Source organism: Danio aesculapii, chromosome 17 (assembly GCF_903798145.1).
Source record: "Danio aesculapii chromosome 17, fDanAes4.1, whole genome shotgun sequence".
NCBI classification, from domain to species: domain Eukaryota; kingdom Metazoa; phylum Chordata; class Actinopteri; order Cypriniformes; family Danionidae; genus Danio; species Danio aesculapii.
The window spans coordinates 18,253,898-18,273,842 of NC_079451.1; the positions used below are offsets into that span (position 1 = coordinate 18,253,898).

Consider the following 19,945-nt stretch of genomic DNA (forward strand, 5'->3'; position numbering starts at 1 on the left):
ATTTATTTTCAACATACAAATGAGAATTTCTAGCAATACATATCACTGCTTGTAATTAGCTAATTATTTATATCCCTGTTTTACATAATCAGAAAAATACATGACCAATATTTCTAATAATAAAGTGAATTAATTAACATAATTGTAGTTTTATTTTATATCTGAAAGTAAATACAATTCCTTGACAAAAGTCTTGTCGTTGATCCCAGTTGTAAGAGCAACAAATAATAACTTGACTTCTAGTTGATGGACTTAAGATTCTCACAGATATCGGTCAAGTTTGGTAAAGGAAAAATTATGGTTTGGGGTTACATTCAGTATGGGGGCGTGTGAGAGATCTGCAGAGTGGATGGCAACATCAACAGCCTGAGGTATCAAGACATTTGTGCTGCCCATAACATTACAAACCACAGGAGAGGGCAAATTCTTCAACAGAAGAGCACTTCTCATACTTCAGCCTCCACATCAAAGTTACTGAAAGCAAAGAAGGTCAAGGAGCTCCAGGATTGGCCAGCCCACTCACCAGACATGAACATTACTGAACATGTCTGGGGTAAAATGAAGGAGGAGGCATTGAAGATGAATCCAAAGAATCTTGATGAACTCTGGGAGTCCTGCAAGAATGTTTTCTTTGCCATTCCAGATTAATTTATTGATTATTACTTAATTATTAAGTTATTTGAGTCATTGCAGAGATGTGTGGATGCAGTTGTCCAAGCTTATGGGAGTCATACACTATATTAACTCCTTTTATTTCTGATAAGTGACAAGACCTTTGTCTAAGCAAAGTCAGACCTTACTGTCCTAATCAAAGAATTAGAAATCAAAGCATTATCATATTTTATTTTGGTAAAATAAGCGTAATCTAGAGGCCTTTGCCGTTCATATAAGCCACTTCTGATACCAAATGATCAGCTAGAAGTCAAGTTATTATTTGTTGTTCCTAAAACTTGGACAGGTGACAAGACTTTTGTCAGGTAGTGTATATATAAAAATGAATGCACTATATAATAATAAATAAAAAATGTAGAAAAATAAAAAACACAATTCTATCTCATTATTTAATGCTTCAAATATTATATTGTATTGCATCAATTATGAACCTAGTGAGGGTTAAAACAAATCGTCCTATTACTTCACAGTGCATTTGTTAACTAATAGTAAATTTTGGTCTTTATTATGTATTAGTAAAAACATTAGATGAATAAATCCTGCATACTATAATCAGAGTTCCCACACTTTCACGAACAGCACATTCAAGGACTTTCTAGGACTTTTTAAAGTGCCATTCATTTTAACTCAAGCACCTTTGTAATTCATACCCCAGCATATGTAACACCATGAAACTCCTTACAGTAAATTTTAGTTACACTTAAAATTTACAAAAAAAAATGACAGTTTTGAAAATTCATGTTCAAAGAACTTTAATAAAGTTTGTTGAATTCACCACTGGTGATATTCAAACGCAGTTTCTGAAATAGAGATAAAATGTGCTGTGCTTGTCAGTGTTCTTGTACAAGATTTAAATTTAAGATTTCTAACTTCAGAATTTCTCCGTTTTTTTTTTTCATTGTTTTTCACAATTGAGAATAACTGCTGAAATAAAACCATAAACAATTATTAAAACAAAGCCTTGAATCCATTCCGGAAATTAAAGCACTACTAAGAACTTTCAAGAAGTGTGGGAACACTAATGTGGTTAACTGCACTTCATGATTTTGCCAAGTACGACGCAATCCTGGATTAACATCTATGTTGATCCTGAAACATCATTGTTGTTGGAAAATGTAATCCATACCTATTCCCTCCCCCTAAATCCAACCATAACAACAAACTGTTCCCAAAATCAGAGGGGAATAATAGTTGGATAACAATCATGTAGAAGTGCCTAAACCTAACCGTAAGCCTAAACTTAACATAAATATTAAAATGATCCCTTAATTCTGATTGGCTGATTGAAATGTTGTTGCAGGATCAACACAGATGTTAATCCATGAACAGTCCTACTTGGTGAAATCACGTTGGCGGTGGTTAACAAATCCTAAAACTTGTGTGTAATAAATAAAGATTAATCACAATAACTAAAGATACTGTAAGATTAATTGTGATCACGTGTATTACATATTCAGTTTATAGGCATGTACGAGTACTTCATTTAACATTTTTGGTCATTTCTGCAGATTATTTTAACAACTTTATCATCTGTTTGCGTTTCAAAACACTTAAACTGATGCAGTGTACTAGCAGAATTCTGCAAACCAGACATTTTTTAACAAACTCATGTACATCAAGGCAAGGAAAACTGTACATCTGCACTTTTTTTTTTATTCCTCCCCTTCTCCTATTTGTCCATCTAAGCTTCTTTCATCCATCGACAGACCGAATGAGCCCTGAATGAAGATGAGAGGCAACCAGTGATAACAGGGAAGACTGAAGGAATGGACGGAGGCAATGAACGCAATGCAGAGCCATCAGGTCTCTTTAAATCAGAGGCGGACTAAAGAAGTCAGTGGACTGAAAACACGTGCTCACAAACACACACGCGTACACAAGAAAGGATGGAGAATGATGTGTCAGCACACGGCCAGATGAGAATTAATCCTCAAGCGGTGAAATGAAGATGGAGTAATTGGGGAACAGCAATGAGGAATGAATTATTAACAAGTGAGTGTCAGGCCCAATAAGAGGAACTCCGCTCTGTGATTAACCAATCAGAAATGATTGATAAGACAGTACGGGGACTAACAGCTGTAGTGCTGGTGAGCCGTTTTATTAACTCGGAGAGAGAGAGGGAGAAAGAGAAAGACAAAGAGAGAGGTTCTGTTCCAAAACCTAGTGAGCTTCCTACCTAGACAGTATCATAAGGCTTTATAAAGACTACGCTACTCCAAAAATGAGGCAGATTATTCATGTAGGTCTATTAGTTCCTTAAAATAATAAAACAAAATATCAATATTTAAACTTTAAAACAGTTCATTAATAAATACATTAGTTATTTTGTCAGAATGTCATTTTTGAGTGGAAAAAAATAGTTCATAGAAATGTTTCCACTTTTGTTCATAGCTATATTTATATTTAAAACATATCTAGTTAAATATAGAGTAAAATTTTTTACTAATTATCATTTTTTAGTGGGCTTTCACCTTTAATTGAGATAGGACAGTGGAGGTTACAGATAGGAAAATATCGGGAGCAGAGAGAGTGGAAGGGTTGTCAGAGGACCACGAGCTGGGAATCAAACTCAGGTCAGATTTCAGAAATGGAGATAACGTGTGCTTTATTTGTCAGTGTGATTGTACAAGATTTAAATTTAAGATTTCTAATTTAAGAATTTCTCTCTCTTTTTTTCATTCTGTTTTTCACAATTGAGTACAAATCATGAACAAATTATTAAAACAAGCGCCTTCAAGGACCTATGCTTGTTTTTAAGTACTTTCCAGGCCATGAATCTATGTCTGAAATTCAAGCGCCTTTAAGTACGTTCAAAAAGCTTGGAAACCCTGTATTATTTTTTGTGTGGTTTTTTACATTAACTTATCCTAAGACTTGTGTAAATATAAATAAATAAATAAATAAATAAATAAAGATTAAACACATTAACTAAAAATACTGTAAGATTAAGTGTGATTGTGATCATGTGCATTACATATTCAATTTATAGGCATGTATGAGTACTCAATACAACATTTTTGGTCATTTCTGCAGATTATTTGAACAACTTTATCATCTGTTTGTTTCAAAACACTTAAATTGATGCCACGCACTACAATTCTGCAAACCAGACATTTTTTTTTACAAAGTAATGTACATTAAGGCAAGGAAAACTGTACATCTGCACTTTTTATTCCTCCCCTCCTCCTATTTGTCCATCTAAGCTTCTTTCATCCAACGACAGGCAGAATGAGCTCTGAATGATGATGAGCGGAGAGAGTGGAAGGGTTGGCAGAGGACCTTGAGCTGGGAATCAAACTCAGGTCGCTGTGAGCCCCATGGTGCTATGTCGATGTCCTTAACCACTAGTCTATTGGCACAGACAGTTTTTTTTTCTATATTTATGTGCATTTTTCCCTTTGTGTATGGGGTGATAGGAAGGCAATTGGGATGTAAAATGTTTACTGTGCTTACATGATTGCTATATACTATGTAACTTGTAGTAATATGTAAACTGAAAAAAATTATATAAAAATATTGTAAAAAAAAAAAAAAAAAAAGTAACAATAGAAAAAGATTCAGTCAAATCTAACAAGCTCTGACTAGGGTAATATCCCGATCTCTTTTGCAGACTTGGAAAACGCCATTTACCTGCTTGATTATATTTTGTTCAATTTAATAGACTTGCTTTTGATATTCGATAGTACAAAATGCTGTTTTCTTATATTTATTTTAATTATATTTTATATGTTTTAATGTTTAATTTGTGTTTTTAATACTGTAAAGCACTTTGGGCAGCCTCTTGGTTATAATAAGGCACTATATAAATCAAGTTTGATTGATTGATTGATATTTTTAAAAATGTTTTAAAATGATATATATAGATAGAGATGGAGTGATGAAAGGAAATTGGGGTGTACAATGTTTGCTGTGCTTACATGATTGATATACACTTCCTGACAAAAGTCTTGTCATCGATCCCAGTTGTAAAAGCAACAAATAATAATTGACTTCATTTGGAAAAATGGCAGAAGGTAGATTTTTCAAATTAATCATCTGTTAAGCTGCATCCCAATCATCACAAATACTGAAGAAGACCTATTGGATCCTGCATGGACCAAAGATTCTCATAGAAATCAGTCAAGTTTGGTGAAGGAAAAGTCATGGTTTGGGGTTACATTCAGTATGGGTCAAATTCTTTAGCAGGATAGCGTTCCTTCTCATATAAAAGTTCCTGAAAGCAAAGAAGGTCAAGGTGCTCCAGGATTGGCCATCCCACTCACCAGATCTGAACATTATTGAGCATGTCTGTGGCAAGAATATGAATCAAATAATCTTGATGACCTTTGGGAGTCCTGCAGGAACGCTTTTTTTGCCATTCCAGATGACTATATTAAGAAGTTGAGTCATTGCAGAGATGTATGGATGCAGTCCTGCAAGCTCATGGGAGTCATACACTATATTAACTCTTTTTCCACTGCACCATGACTTTATTTTCTATACTGAACATTATTTCTGTTAAGTGACAAGACGTTTGTCTAAGCAAAGTCAGACCTTACTGTCCTAATCAAAGAATTAGAAATCAAGGCATGATCATATTTTATTTTGGTAAAATAAGCGTAATCTAGAGGCCTTTGCCCTTTATATAAGCCACTTCTGATACCAAATGACCAACTAGAAGTCAAGTTATTATTTGTTGTTCCTAAAACTTGGATAGGCGACAAGACTTTTGTCAGGTATAGTCTGTAGTAATTTGCAAACTGCTAAAGAAATATTAAATATGTTTTTAAAAATATATTTAGCCAAATCTGAAGCAAGGACAGTTCATCAGGATTTGGAAAAGAACAACAAAGAGAGAGAGAAAAAGAGAACAAGAGAAAGGAGAAAGAGAGAGAGAGATTTAGACAAGAAATCAAGGCTATAGCAAAACAAAGTGGCCTGCTGCTACAGTACATGATCATTCAGCTGTGGGCCACGTGCAACACTCTGAGGGAAGACTTCACTCTAAATGTGTGTATGTGTGACTGACTGAGTGCTGGTTAATGTGAAGAGTAGGGCAGAAAGGGTGGTCTGTTTACCTGGTCCAAGGTAGAGTACCTTGACTTGTGCGAGATGACATCATCCAGGTGAGCCCTGAACTCTCTCCGTGAGGCCTGGAGGAAGCCATAGGACAGTAACTCACCTCAAACACACACGCGCACACACATTCACACTCTCAGCTAACACTGATGTGGAGGACATGAGGGGGAATAAGGCTGAAAGTCATAAGAGCAAAATAATCCCACTACTACTACGCAACTCAAGAGGAGCAAAGCAGCTGCAGCATGTCTCTGTGTTACGCTCATCTTTCATCTGATCTACAACAAAACAAGCTCGTTTCTGTAAGCCCTCCAACTTTGGTGAAACTGGAAGCGTTGCAGAAAAGTACAGCATCATGAGAGATACAGTAAAACAACGTCTTAAAGGGACAGTGCGCCCAAAAATTAAAATCAGATCGTGGTTTAGTCACACTGTACTTGTTTAAAACCCTTTAAGAGGAGTTTCTTTTTAATGTTCACCAAAGAGAAAAAAGATATTTTGAAGAATGTTGGAAAACTGGTAGCCAACGATTTCCATGGTAATTTTATTCCTATATTATGGGTGTCAATGACCATCTGTTTTCAACATAATTCAAAATATCTTATTTAGTGTTTTAATAGGAAAAGATGCCTGGAACACTCACTTTCATTTTTAGGTGAACAATGCTTTTAAGTCTTCAAAAGTGTTCATTTGGTGGCTAATAAAGCTGCAGTAAGCAATTCAGCCTCCATGCACATGTTTGCCAAAATCTTACATCATGTTTACTATTAATGCTTATGGCTTAAGGCTTTTGACCAGACCTGTTCAGGGTTAAATGATGCGTTATGCATAATTTTATAATATGCATTTTGATGTATTTTTAAGAGTACAATAAATATATGGAAAATGTAACAAAGACACTGCAAAGCGAAGTTTTTAAAACTTTTTTAAATAATAAAGCCTGTTAAAACTGTCAAAATTTTATAAAATATGATGATTATTTTATACTTTTTCAACATTTTACAAACATTTTTTAAAAATATGTTAGAGCTTATAGTTTATTAGTAATAATAATAACAACAACAACATTAAATATTTATTATTTTTTCTTCTTCTACTTATTATTATTACTATTATTATTATTATTATTATTATTATTATTATTATTATTATTATTATTATTATTATTATTATCTATTAACACTTAAATTCAAAATGTAAGCCAATTTAAAGTTTGAGATTAATCCAGTTAAAATTATTATAGATAATGTTAGACAATGTACAGTCAAATAATAATAATAATAATAATAATAATAATAATAATAATAATAATAACAACAACATTAATAATAGTAATTATTATTACAGATAATGTTAGACAATTGATTAATATAATTAAATTAATAGTTATAATAATAATAATAATAATAATAATAATAATAATAATAGCAATAATAATAATAATAGCAAAAATAATAATAATAATAATAAAAATTATTATTATTATTATTATTATTATAAATCATATTAGACAGTTGACAGTCATATAATAATAATAATAATAATAATAAATTGATTATTATTATTATTATTATTATTATTATTATTATTATTATTATTGCTATTATTATTATTATATGACTGTAAATTGCCTAACTTTATTTATAATAATTATAATAATAATAATAATCATAATCATCATCATCATAATAATAATAAGGTGGAAGTAATATTTAAAAACATTGCTTACAGCAGCTTTCTGCTAATATAGAAATGATGAAATGCTACACTTCATCTTGCACATTTATTCAATTAACAAATCTCATCACTTTATCCTTATACTGTATATGGTGCAGTAGCTCATAACCAATGAGAATCTAATGAACTGAAGCACACACAATCCTCACACTCCAACACACCAAACAAACTATGAGGCTCTACTGAAGGTGAAGAAATGACTTGCTCCACATGGATGAGCTTGTGCATGTGTGAGATGACTGAGTAATGATTGGCCGAGTCTCTGAGAGGGGCGTGGTTAATCACAGGGTGATGTTGAGCAATGATTGTCTGGGTCTCGGAGAGGGGGCGTGGTTAAACGCAGGGTGACGGGCGGTGCTGTGTTAAAACATGCTGTACCTCTGTGACACTATAAGTGGATGAGCAGGAGGTGAGCCGGGCCTGGTGCAGGGAGAGAGGGAACAGGGAAGACCAGGGTTAACACGGCAGCCATGAGCAGGGCAAACACATACAAACAGCATTTGTAAAGCGAGTACAGGGCCGGACTTCTAGAGGGTAACATTCGAGACAGAGGATGCAGGAAAAAAAACACTGCCAGATTTCCTGGACACAACTGCACACATTTCTAAAGTGAGACTCACTTTAGACATGAAATATAGCATGCTACTAATTAGATATGGAGATATGGAGGTCACTCCAAAAATATAATATATTATTTATATTTATAATAAATGCTTGTGTAAGCTTGCAAAACATTCTTTAATCCACTGAACACAAAAGGAGAAATGCATTTGCATATTTTTCAAGTTGTAAAAGTGAATCAGATAAAAATAGAAGAAAGGAACAGAAGAAATAGAACAAAACAGAAATTAAATAGCAAAAAAAAAATGAAATACAAACAAACAAAAAGAAGAAAAAAAACAAAGTAAGGCAAAATAAAAGATAGGAGAAAAAGAAATACAAAAAGCAAAACAAAAACAAACAAAAAAACAATTAAACAAATTAAGGAAAAACAAAAAGGAAAAAAACAAACAAAAATGTAATACAATCAAGGCAAAATACTAATAGAAAATATATAATTTAAAACTAAACTAAACAAAACTAAATAAAACTAAACTAAACTCAAGAAAACTAAACTAAAATAATACAAAACAAAACAAAAGAAAACTAAACAAAAATAAAAACTAAAATAAAAGCAAACAAAACAAAACAAAAATGAAACAAAACTAAATAAAAGACTAAACTAAATTAAACAAAAAAACAACAAAACTAAACAACAAAACTAAACTAAAACTAAATAAAACTAAACTAAACTAAATAAAAATAAATAAAACAAAAAACTAAACTAAATAACTAAATGAAATAAAACTAAACTAAATAAAATAAAACAAAAGAAAACTAAACAAAAATAAAAACTAAAATAAAAGCAAACAAAACAAAACAAAAATGAAACAAAACTAAATAAAATAAAACAAAAAATAAAATATAATAAAATAACTAAATAGACTAAACTAAATTAAACAAAAAAACTAAAAAACAACAAAACTAAACAACAAAACTAAACTAAAACTAAAACTAAATAAAACTAAACTAAACTAAATAAAAATAAATAAAAACAAAAAACTAAACTAAATAACTAAATGAAATAAAACTAAACTAAATAAAATAAAACAAAAGAAAACAAAACTAAAATACTACAAAACAAAACAAAACAAAACAACAAAAGAAAAACTAAACAAAAACAAAAATGAAACAAAACTAAATAAAATAAAACTAAATAAAACAACTAAACAAAAAAATTAAATTAAATAAAACTAAATAAAACTAAACTGAAACCAAACAAAAAACAAAATTAAAATAATGAATAAATAAAAATGCCTATTTAGAACAAACAAATCAATAAATAAAAATATACTAACTAAAATAAAATTAAATATACAGTAAAATATACTAAAATGTACTAATAAGACTTACATGCTTTAATAAAGACTTACTACATTCTTAAGCATTTCTCTTAAAGAAGAAAGTCATGTGGATTTTAATCAACATGAGGATGAATAAATGATGGCAGAATCTTCAACTATCCCTTGAAAGCATAGTTCTATATTTTACAAAGCACAAATATTGGAAAACAAAATTTTCCTAGCTCTTTAATAATAAAGTCTACCCACTGACATGCTCTTAACATTCACAACCCACAACTCCCTCACTACATTTAAAGAAACTAAACTACAAAAAGACATTCAGAAACATGTTGATTCCTTAAAGGGGTGGTCCAGAATGTAATTTTAAGGCTTGGTTGTGTTTATAAGATGCAAAGCAATGTGTGCTCATGCTTCACTTGAAGGAAATCACATTATATAGAAAGGCCCGCCCTCAAGAGGCTCTGATCATAATGTGCTGTGATTCCCAGATCGCCTCCACGTCACACCCTTTCAAGCACGCGCTTTTGTGCTGTGTAAACAGTCAGTCAACCTCATGTCCGCGCTTTAAAATAACATCTGACAAGTGTCTGTAACGAGTGAAAATGGAGTGCGGCTCCTTTAAGAGAGAGATCGCCATAGTGTGCGTGTGTGTGCGTGTGCGTGTGTGAACTGTCTGTAGATGCGTGTAACACGAGAAGCGCATGTGCGCGAGACCAATGTTTATTTTTATTTTTCTCTGATGCTTATTCTCTGTAGAGTGTGTGTGTGTGTGTGTGTGTGTGCGTGCGTGTGTGTGTGTGTGTGTGTGTGTGTGTGTGTGTGTTTACAGCAGTTTGACTGATAAATATGAATTTGTAGCTAAGTTTTTAGCGGTGCCAAACAGCATTTCCAGTTGTTTACATCTTTGCTACAACATACCATTAAGGCTAGACACTACATGTCATGATCAATTTTAACAAATAAAACTCACAGGCTACAGCTTCTGCTTGTTGGAGCTGCTCCTTTGAGGAGATTTTAACCGAATCCAGCACTGAACTGGGAGAGATTCTGGAAGCTGTGTTTTGTCAAATCATGCTTGCTATGTATTTTATAATTCTCTGGAACATAATTAATATTGAACTAAGCACTTTTCTCTTTGTGTCGTGTCATTTCAAAGCCCAAATACAGAAACAGAAGAAGCTCTGTGGAAATAGCAGCGTTTGGACGCCATTTCAGCTTTCTCTGCTGTAACATTACACCCCCTCTGGCCACGCCCCTTAGCTGCGCAGTGTGTGTGCGCGGTAAAAGTACGCATGTGATCTCACAAGGCCTGGAAGTATTTTTTTGTAGTCCCCAAAATTCGTTCATTGTAGGTTTTGCTAAGCTAACTCTGTAAAAACCAAGGCCTCCCTTTGCATTGAACTTTGAGCGTCTTACATTCAGAGATGCTGTTTATGTTCACACAGCTACATTACACATCAACTAAAGTTTAAAATATGATATCGTAGTGGACCACCCCTTTAACATACAAACAATATTCAGCTCAACCCACAATGTGAATAAATAAAGTGTGAATTACTCTCATGCCTCATGTGTTTGTGTGCAAACTTTATACAAACAGAACCTGAAGTATACAAAAGATAAAGTATGGACTGATGAAAATATAGAAATAGACACAAAGTTAGTGTAAAATAAAAATCAATCAAGTCTACAGTAAACCATGAAATGTCCTTGATTCCCTGCGCCATTCTTTAACAACGCAGACACACACATACATATTAATGATTAAATTAAATGCAGAGACCCTGCCAGATGCAATATGTATCTCCTCCACCACTGTCACACACCTGTCAGATTCAATGACAGGGCTGTGGAGTAACGGCCTGTTCTCCCCTTCAGCTGACCTTCAATCTCCTCTCCATTCATCAATCGAACAGAGAGAGGAGGTAGAGGTGCAGTGGGGCTCAGGGCAAAGGGTCATCCGACTGTCAATGTTCATTCATTACACTTCCAGAGAGGGTGAGCCAGGTAAACTGTCTCTCAGACCAACACACACACAGACACACACAGACTAAATAATTTGCTTTATTGTTAAAGAAGATAGGACTGCACAATATATCGTTTTAGCATTGATATCACAATGTGCACATCCGCAATAGTCACATCGCAGGATCTGATTATAGCATTATAGTTGACCAGGAGTAACAGACACATTGGTGAGTTTAACTATAATGGAGTAAAAGTTTTTCATTTGCATGAGTTTAAGGCCTGACAGTGTTCAAAGTATACAGAGATAATTTCTTACTTTAGACGAGACATTTTACCATTTGTAACTTTAATAAAGAATTATTTTATTGAATTATTTATACAGTACAGACTTTTGCAGTGTCATTTTGCATTTGATTAATCAAATTCTGAACCAGAAGACTATTTGACTGCCATGAATACCCAAAAAACACTTTTTATTGCACTTTTATTTCGACAATTAATAAATTCTTTCTAAATAGCAGTTTTCAAGTCATCTGGTGTAATTATATATTATAAAAATTATTAAAATATATAAAAAATATATTATTATTAAAAAATATATTATGATATCTATATATATAGATATATATATCTATATGTATATATATCTATATATATATATCTATATGTATATATATATCTATATATATATATCTATATATATATATATATATATATATATATATATATATATATATATATATATATATATATATATATATATATATATATATATATATATATAACAATGTCAGATTTTATCGTGCAGCCCTAAATAGTTGCATGTTTGATATTTGTGTGTGACTTGTTTATTCTGATTATTCATGATGAAGGTATTTGCTTTCTAAAACAAAAAGGTAAAACAAAAACAAAATCATAACAACAAAATCAAACAATAAAACAAAACAAAAATAACATACAATGAAACAAAACTACAAAAAGCATAAATAGGTCAAATTAAACAAAAATCTAAAGCAAACAAAACAAAACAAATAAATTAAAATTAAACAAAACTTCAAAAAGCAAAGTAAAAAAGTAACACAACAAACCAGAACAGAAAAAAACAAATAAAGAGCAAACAAAAATAAAACAAAGCAAATAAAAGAATAAAACAGCACATAGCACAAATTAAATTTAATAAAGAAAAAAGAAATGAAACTAAACACAACCACAAGCAAAGCAACAAAAACAAACAAAACAGAGCAGAAAAAACAAAGGCAAAGCTGAAAACAAACCATAGCTCAACACAAAAAAGGTCAAACAAAAACATAACAACAAAATAAAAAGCAAAAACCAAACAAAAATAAAAAGCAAATAAACAAAATAAAGAATATACAAAACAAAAAGGAATCAAAACTACAAAAAGAAAAGCAAAAGTAAAACACAACAAACCACAACAAAAAAAACAAACAAAAAGCAAACAAAAATAAGCAAATAAATGAATAAAACAGCACATATCACAAATATTTAAATTAAATAAAAAGAAAATAAATTAAACAAAACAAAACCACAAAAAGCAAAACAACAAAATGACACAAAATAGAACAGAAAACAATAAACAAAAAGCAGAAAGCAAACCACAGCTCAATACAACCAAATGAAACCAAGCTCAAATCAAAACATGGAATATCACAACAACACAAATATATATATATATATATATATATATATATATATATATATATATATATATATATATATATATATATATATATATATATATATATATATATATATATATATATATATATATATATATATATATATATATATATATATATATATATATATATATATATGTTTTAAATCAAAGCACAACAAAAGAAAACACCATGACAAAACAATTAAAAAAAATAGAAAATAGACAAAATAAGGTTAAACTAGACCGCAACTTATTATGCAATCCATGAATGCATTCAATAAAAGTCGAAGAAGCCGATTACACTGAACACGCTTTTACCTTCCAAAAACGCGAGGCACACGACACTGCCTTTTTTGTTGACAAGAAAAAAAAAAGAAGCGCCGTGTTCTTTTTTGCCACTACGCAATGACTGAATCAGCTCCGAATTGTGTGTGAGTGTTGCTGTTGATGTTGTAACTGTAATATTTAATAATATTGTGATATTCAAGATTTGTCAAGTCATACAGCTCTGGATAACTTGAAACAGCAACTACAAGTCTCTCCTTCATCTTTAAAAGTATCCTTAGTTGTCTTGACAACACAAACACTGCCGTCATCTCAACCAAAGAGCATAGAATCACCAGGAGGCGACACTCTGTTGTTGTTTGGGAAACAGCCACTAGATGCCGCTAGGGTCACGCGGTGGCCATTTTGGAATGAAAATTCCAATAGAACAACAGCAGATTACAAGTCTGTAAAATAAACTATTAAAAGTGCTGACGATTGTCATGGTAAATGTTGTATTGTCGTCTTTTAGGTTGTACGTCAGCTTTAATCCGCTTTTTAAATAAATAAATCAAAAAAACAAAGCAGCTGCAATCAGATCCAATGGACAGCCGATCGCTTTAACTCCAAAATGGCAGAATCACGGGGCTGTTGCTGGGCACTTTTGTTGCAATGAAACATTCCATTGAGTGTCGCCTCTTGGTGATTCTAAGCGCTTTGCCTCAACCAAAGAACTTAAAATCACCAAGAGGCAACACTCAATAGAGTGTTCCATTGCAACAGAAGTGCCCAACAATAGCCCTGAGATTCCACCATTTTGGAGTGAAAGCAATCAGCAGTCCACTGGGTCTTATTGCTGTCGCGATGGCAAGCAGCTGCTTTGTTTTTTATTTATTTATTTAAAAAGTGCTTCAAAGCTGAAATACAACCTGAAAAACGACAATACAACACTTACAAATCACAAGACTGGTGATCATCAGCACTTTTAATAGTTTATTTCACAGACTGTCACATTTATGTGAAATTACTTTAAATTAATTGAATATTTTTCCCTCTAGCATACAAATTAATACTGACAATTAAATTAACAAGACTTTCAAAATGAATGGTATGTTTATAACAGACTGACAGTACACTTTTTTTTGCAGTATTATGTTATATTAGTTTTTTCCCAGTGTTGTCTGCTAATGAAAGACTAATAAAGCTTTTATGTAATATTATATTATATTATTATAAATATGTCTCCTGATCTGAATCCAATTGAACACATATGGGGAATTCTGAAGAAAGACATTAAGTTGAGCATCTCTTTTTCAAGAATAGAAAAGATAGATGTTGCAAAATGAAGCCAATTTGTTCATTCATAGAAATGTTGCTGTCATTAAAAATCATGGAGGCCATACAAACTGAAAAAATGTTACTTTTCAAAGAAGGGGGTGTACTCATTTATGCTGAGAGCATGTATATACAGCAGGGCTGTTCAATTAGTTGTCATGGGGGCCAGTTCATGAAAAGCATCCCAAATGAGGGGCCGGAGAGATATGACTTACAATATAAGTGATGACGCAACAGCATATAAGAGCCCATATGTTGTATTTTTGCTCCTTAAGTCACCCACTTTAGATTTTTCTACATTAAAACGTTAATATGTTGTATTTTGAAACTACATAATATCACTGCATTGTAAAATGTGGCTTTTTTACAAACATTCAAATGTTTTATTTCAAAGCACAACAAAAGCAGTGCAATGCTCAAGTAGGCTTCTTCTACATTCAGACACATTCATATGTTATGTTTTGAACTGCATAACAATCAGGGATGCAACAATTATAGATTTTGGTTGTACTGCTTTATATTACATTTAACTCTCGCTGCTACGACGTGAGAGGTCTTCTACTTGGTGTCTGGAAGGCACAAGCGCATCGATCCGCTTGCGCATGCATATTGGCATATATTCTTACATTGAAAATAACGAACTTGCACACGGAAAAGACACGATATGTGAATGGCCCACTGCTATAGTTAACTCAGTGTGTGCGTATTAGCACTGGTGTATAAGCTCGAACCTTTAAACTAGCGCACAGGTGGCATAACTTTGTTTAGTTGCAGCGGTTTCATTCCGTGCAACTGAAACGCGCCGTTGAAAAGCCTTTAAGCTTAAGTATCCAAATGTTTTCGGCTGCTCACGCCACTCGTTTAACGTCACTTGACTCACTCTCTGCGCAGACTTTAACTGCAGCTCGTGCTGTATTGAACAGACGATTGTCACTTCATAACTATAGCGGTCATTTTTCGACTGAACATATTTATTTCTGATGTCTTGTCACACTATGTGGAGTGCCAGAACAAATTGCCTCGCGGGCCAAGTTCGGCCCACGGGCCGCCAAATGAATAGCCCTGATATACAGTATACTACTTTAACTCATATTTAACTCAATATTTTGATTCATTCTGTCCAACATTAGTTATCCGTGCTGTTGCCTTATTGGAGTTTTCATTCCAAAATGGCAGCTGCGTGACACTAGGGACATCTAGTGGCTGTTTCCCAAATAGCAACAGAGTGTCGCCTCTTAGTAATTCAATGCTCCTTGCCTTAACTTTTTCTGCTTAGTTTAATTTTTCAACTGCGAATGCACAGCACGTAATGGTAAAAATGTGAGGCAGAGCAGGCAGTTAAAATGCGATGCAAGCTGGGCGCATAAGCAGCACACAAAACGCTCTTGGCCGTTAGTAAACCATTCAAAAGATGCGCCTCTTAACGCAAAAAGCACGTTCGGTGTGATCGGCCCCTAACGCAACCAGTAAACAACGTTTTTATTTGTTTGTTTTGTTTTGATAATGGTATGACTGGTTTGAAACATTTTACTCTCCAATAAAATGGGTAGCATCCGAAAAACAAAAATAATGAGCCAAGTAGCCACATAAACAAATAAATTAAAGACATAATAGTTCATACGATCATGAAAACATTCATACAGAAATAATTATTTTTGTTTTTATTGTTTCTGGTTATGAAACATGTGACTATATTTCAGTATTAACACCCTTCTTTAATTACAGTGTCTTATTTTTATTTCCTCCATGTGTGTCAGCCCCTGTGTTTCAGCCCCTGCAGGCAGTCTCCTCAGTTCACCCTGCCCTGGAAACACACACACACCACTGAACACAGCACACACTTGCCTCAGTGAACACACAACACACTCACTGTCCCCCGAGCGGCCACACAACTCCAGCCAGCGAAGCGCAGGGTGAGCTTCAATCTTAGTCTTTCTGCCTCTGTCTAATACTGCCGCTATTTCATATCATCATACATCATCTTACACACACGCTGAGAATCACTAGAGATGAAGTGCTTTGATTCTATCATGAAACCAGTGCCATTAAAGTGCTGCTCTTATCATCTGTGGCAGTTATCTGTAGAGAAATTCATCTAAAGTACTGCGACATTTGAATAACAACAAATATTTGCATACTATAATACAACAGGGATGCAAAATATGCAACAAATCCCTCAACTAATAATTAAATACTAGTTTCATGGTGTAGCTTTCAGAGTTTATGTTATATCGTTTACAATGGTAGTGTCTGTTTCATTTATATTGGTTCATTTTCAAAACAGAATCTACCATTGCAAACTGAAGCAAAGTACAGATGACATCAGACATGACACTATGACCTGCGTATGCTCGAGCTAGAAACCAAAAAATAAGTGTTGACAACCGTATGCATGTATGCTGCCGAATTTGCTTAACTTGAACAAACGTAAGAATTTAATGTGACACAGCACTGCTTTTCCTGTTTGTTATCCGCTGTTCAAACTCCTGTCGCGCCACATAGTGAAACTCAAAGTCGTCAGTAAAGCTGCCGTAGCATTACATCGATCTAAATGAAATTTAAGCATGGTCAAAATCAACTTCACTCGCCTCTGCCATATTTGCAACTGTTTGAAGCTAAAGCTTGCTTGTGCCAATATAGTGAGGCTGGAAAATACAGATTCAGATAAAAAAAAAAAAGCGTCAGTATTTATTCCATATCACAACCGACATAAGTAGTCGGAATGAAGCATGAAGTGCATCATATCCATAATATCCATAATATAATAAAAACCCATTTTATGGAGATAAAGTGGACTCAAAATGGTTTAATATAATATAATAGCGATGCGGAGCGATGCGCGTGAGTAGCGGCGTGAGTTGTACGTGGCTTTCAGTGCAATGTAAACAAAAGACATGTTAGATGAATTATTACACATTACTAAAATGATTATGTATGTATGCTGATGTTTTAATCGGACACCTTGTCATGATACGATATGATATTAATATAATATAATATAATATAATATAATATAATATAATATAATATAATATAATATAATATAATATAATATAATATAATATAATATAATATAATGGGCGTCACGGTGGCGCAGTGGGTAGCAACACCTTACACAGCAAGAAGGTTGCTGGTTCAGTTGGCATTTCTGTGTGGAGTTTGCATGTTCTCCCCGTGATCGCGTGGGTTTCCTCCGGGTGCTCTTCCTTCAACAATTTCAAAGCAATTCTGAGCTCATGGTCACATGGCGTCTGGCATTGCTAAGCTACCATCAACCAACGCGATTCAAAGATCCACCACCGACAAACTCTTTCTGAAGCTGCTTTTTAAAAATTGTAATTTTTAAAAGCATAAAGTACTGCAGTGTTTATGGCCTGTGTGTTTTACTGAGGTAATTAGTTTACTGTTATTACTGAAATGTGTATATTCCATTCGCGTATGTAACTGATTGATTGGTTCTAGTGCATTTGTGGCATTCTGAAAAGTTGAGATGTTTTCAACTAGGTGTGTGTGAAAAAAGCGAGCCTGTCATTCCCTATTTGCATGTGCAAGTCTCCATTTAAAATAATGAACTTGCACACTTAATCGGACACCTTGTCATGATACAATACGATATGATATTGATACTCGACCAGGAATACAATATCTATTGTTTATTCAAAAATTATGGATTAATTTTGCTTAGAGTCCATTCAGTGGTATATCACTTTATAAATCAATATTAATATATTATATAGAGTAATATATTGGCGGCACGGTGGCTCAATAGTTAGCACTGTCGGCTCACAGCAAGAAGTCCCAGTTAGAGTCGCAGCTGGGTCAGTTGGCATTTTTGGGTGGAGTTTGCATGTTCTCCCCGTGTTGGCGTGGGTTTCCTCCGGATGCTGAAGTTTCCCCCACAGTCTAAAGACATGCGCTTAAGGTGAATTGGATGAACTAAATTAGCCATAGTGTATGTGTGTGAATGAGTGTGTATGGGTGTTTCCCAGTACTGGGTTGCGGCTGGAAGGGCATGCACTGCATAAAACATATGCTGGAATAGTTGGAAACCCACGCGAACATGAGGAGAACATGCAAACTCCGCACAGAAACGCCAACTGACCCAACCGGGGCTCGAACCAGCGACCTTCTTGCTGTGAGGCAATTGTGCTACCCACTGAGCCACCGTGCTACCCTTAGTTTTTTTTATTTTTATAAATAATATAGAAAAATATAAGTAAAAAAAGCGTGTTATATATGCACAATATGTGTACAACATTTTTAGACCAGACAAAAAACTTCCATTGAAAGGTCGGTGCAACACTTTATTTTCAATTTTATGATGTTCCTTCTTCAGAAATGAAAGTGTAATACTTGGTTAATAATTAGAATATGGTCAAGTTAAATAGACCAAAGCAAGAAAATACAGTGTTAAAAAAAAAGATTAATATTTTAAAGATGTGGTGCAACACAATGCAATATAATGTAAGGCTTCTTGCATGGTGTGTATGTGGCCCACTTTGAATCTTGTCTCAATCAGGCAGTGAAGATCATTGATTTTAAGCAAGCCAGATCTTAAACGCAGCAAGTACAGGATGACATGACAGTTCACCGGAAACGCCCAGGCTGCCCTTACCATGCACACATCCATTTAGCTGCAGTTGCTGCATCGCGATGAGGCATGCATGCGTAAACAACACTACAATGCATGCTTTAGTGTAAATGCATTGATGAACACAAAGATGTTGAGTGTCAAAATAAAAAAATTGGAGGTACCACTATTTTAGCAAATAATGAATATATCATTTGATCAATATATCGACCCATTTCAATGTAGTTACACTCCTATTACTACACCTATAGAGGAATCGATTATTTCAGTGTGTACCTTCAAGTTAACTAATATTAGTTTTTCCTGTTCCTTTTTTAAAAGTTTATTTCGGTTATATCTATGGTTACTCAGTGGTTCACTGATTATGTTCACCTGTGACTTTTTTAGTTTTTCATCATAAATGTATATGTCCTCAGTTTCTTCAATCTTTGTCTGGTATTATCTTAACACTTTCATTAAAGTTGTTAGTTACTCGTTACTCTCCCAAACATTTTATAACTTTTAACTATTATAACTTTTAATTTTATAACAAATTATATTATATTATATTATATTATATTATATTATATTATATTATATTGATTTTCGTTTTAGCTTAGTCCCTTTATTAATCAGCAGTTGCCACAGAGGAATGAACCGCCAACTTATCCAGCATATGTTTTATGCAGCGGATGCCCTTACAGCTGCCACCCAACACTGGGAAACACCCATACACTTTTGCATTCACACACATAC

At 33.4% G+C, this 19,945-nt stretch overlaps 1 protein-coding gene across 7 annotated transcripts in view; it reads right to left on the reverse strand.

Annotated features, from left to right (window-relative positions):
- The window catches only part of gphna (gephyrin a), a 194,389-nt gene that overhangs the window by 48,310 nt on the left and 126,134 nt on the right, over nt 1-19,945 (reverse strand). For 3 of the 7 annotated variants that reach the window (XM_056477363.1, XM_056477359.1, XM_056477361.1), the window contains 2 exons: nt 7,846-7,887; nt 5,730-5,804 (listed from right to left, as the gene is read on the reverse strand). The exons of 2 other annotated variants lie outside the window; for them this stretch is intronic. In XM_056477363.1, coding sequence (XP_056333338.1) covers nt 5,730-5,804; nt 7,846-7,887 — 117 coding nt within the window. The remainder of the gene's footprint in view (nt 1-5,729; nt 5,805-7,845; nt 7,888-19,945) is intronic. 2 more of the 7 variants (XM_056477362.1, XM_056477360.1) reach the window with 1 other exon arrangement.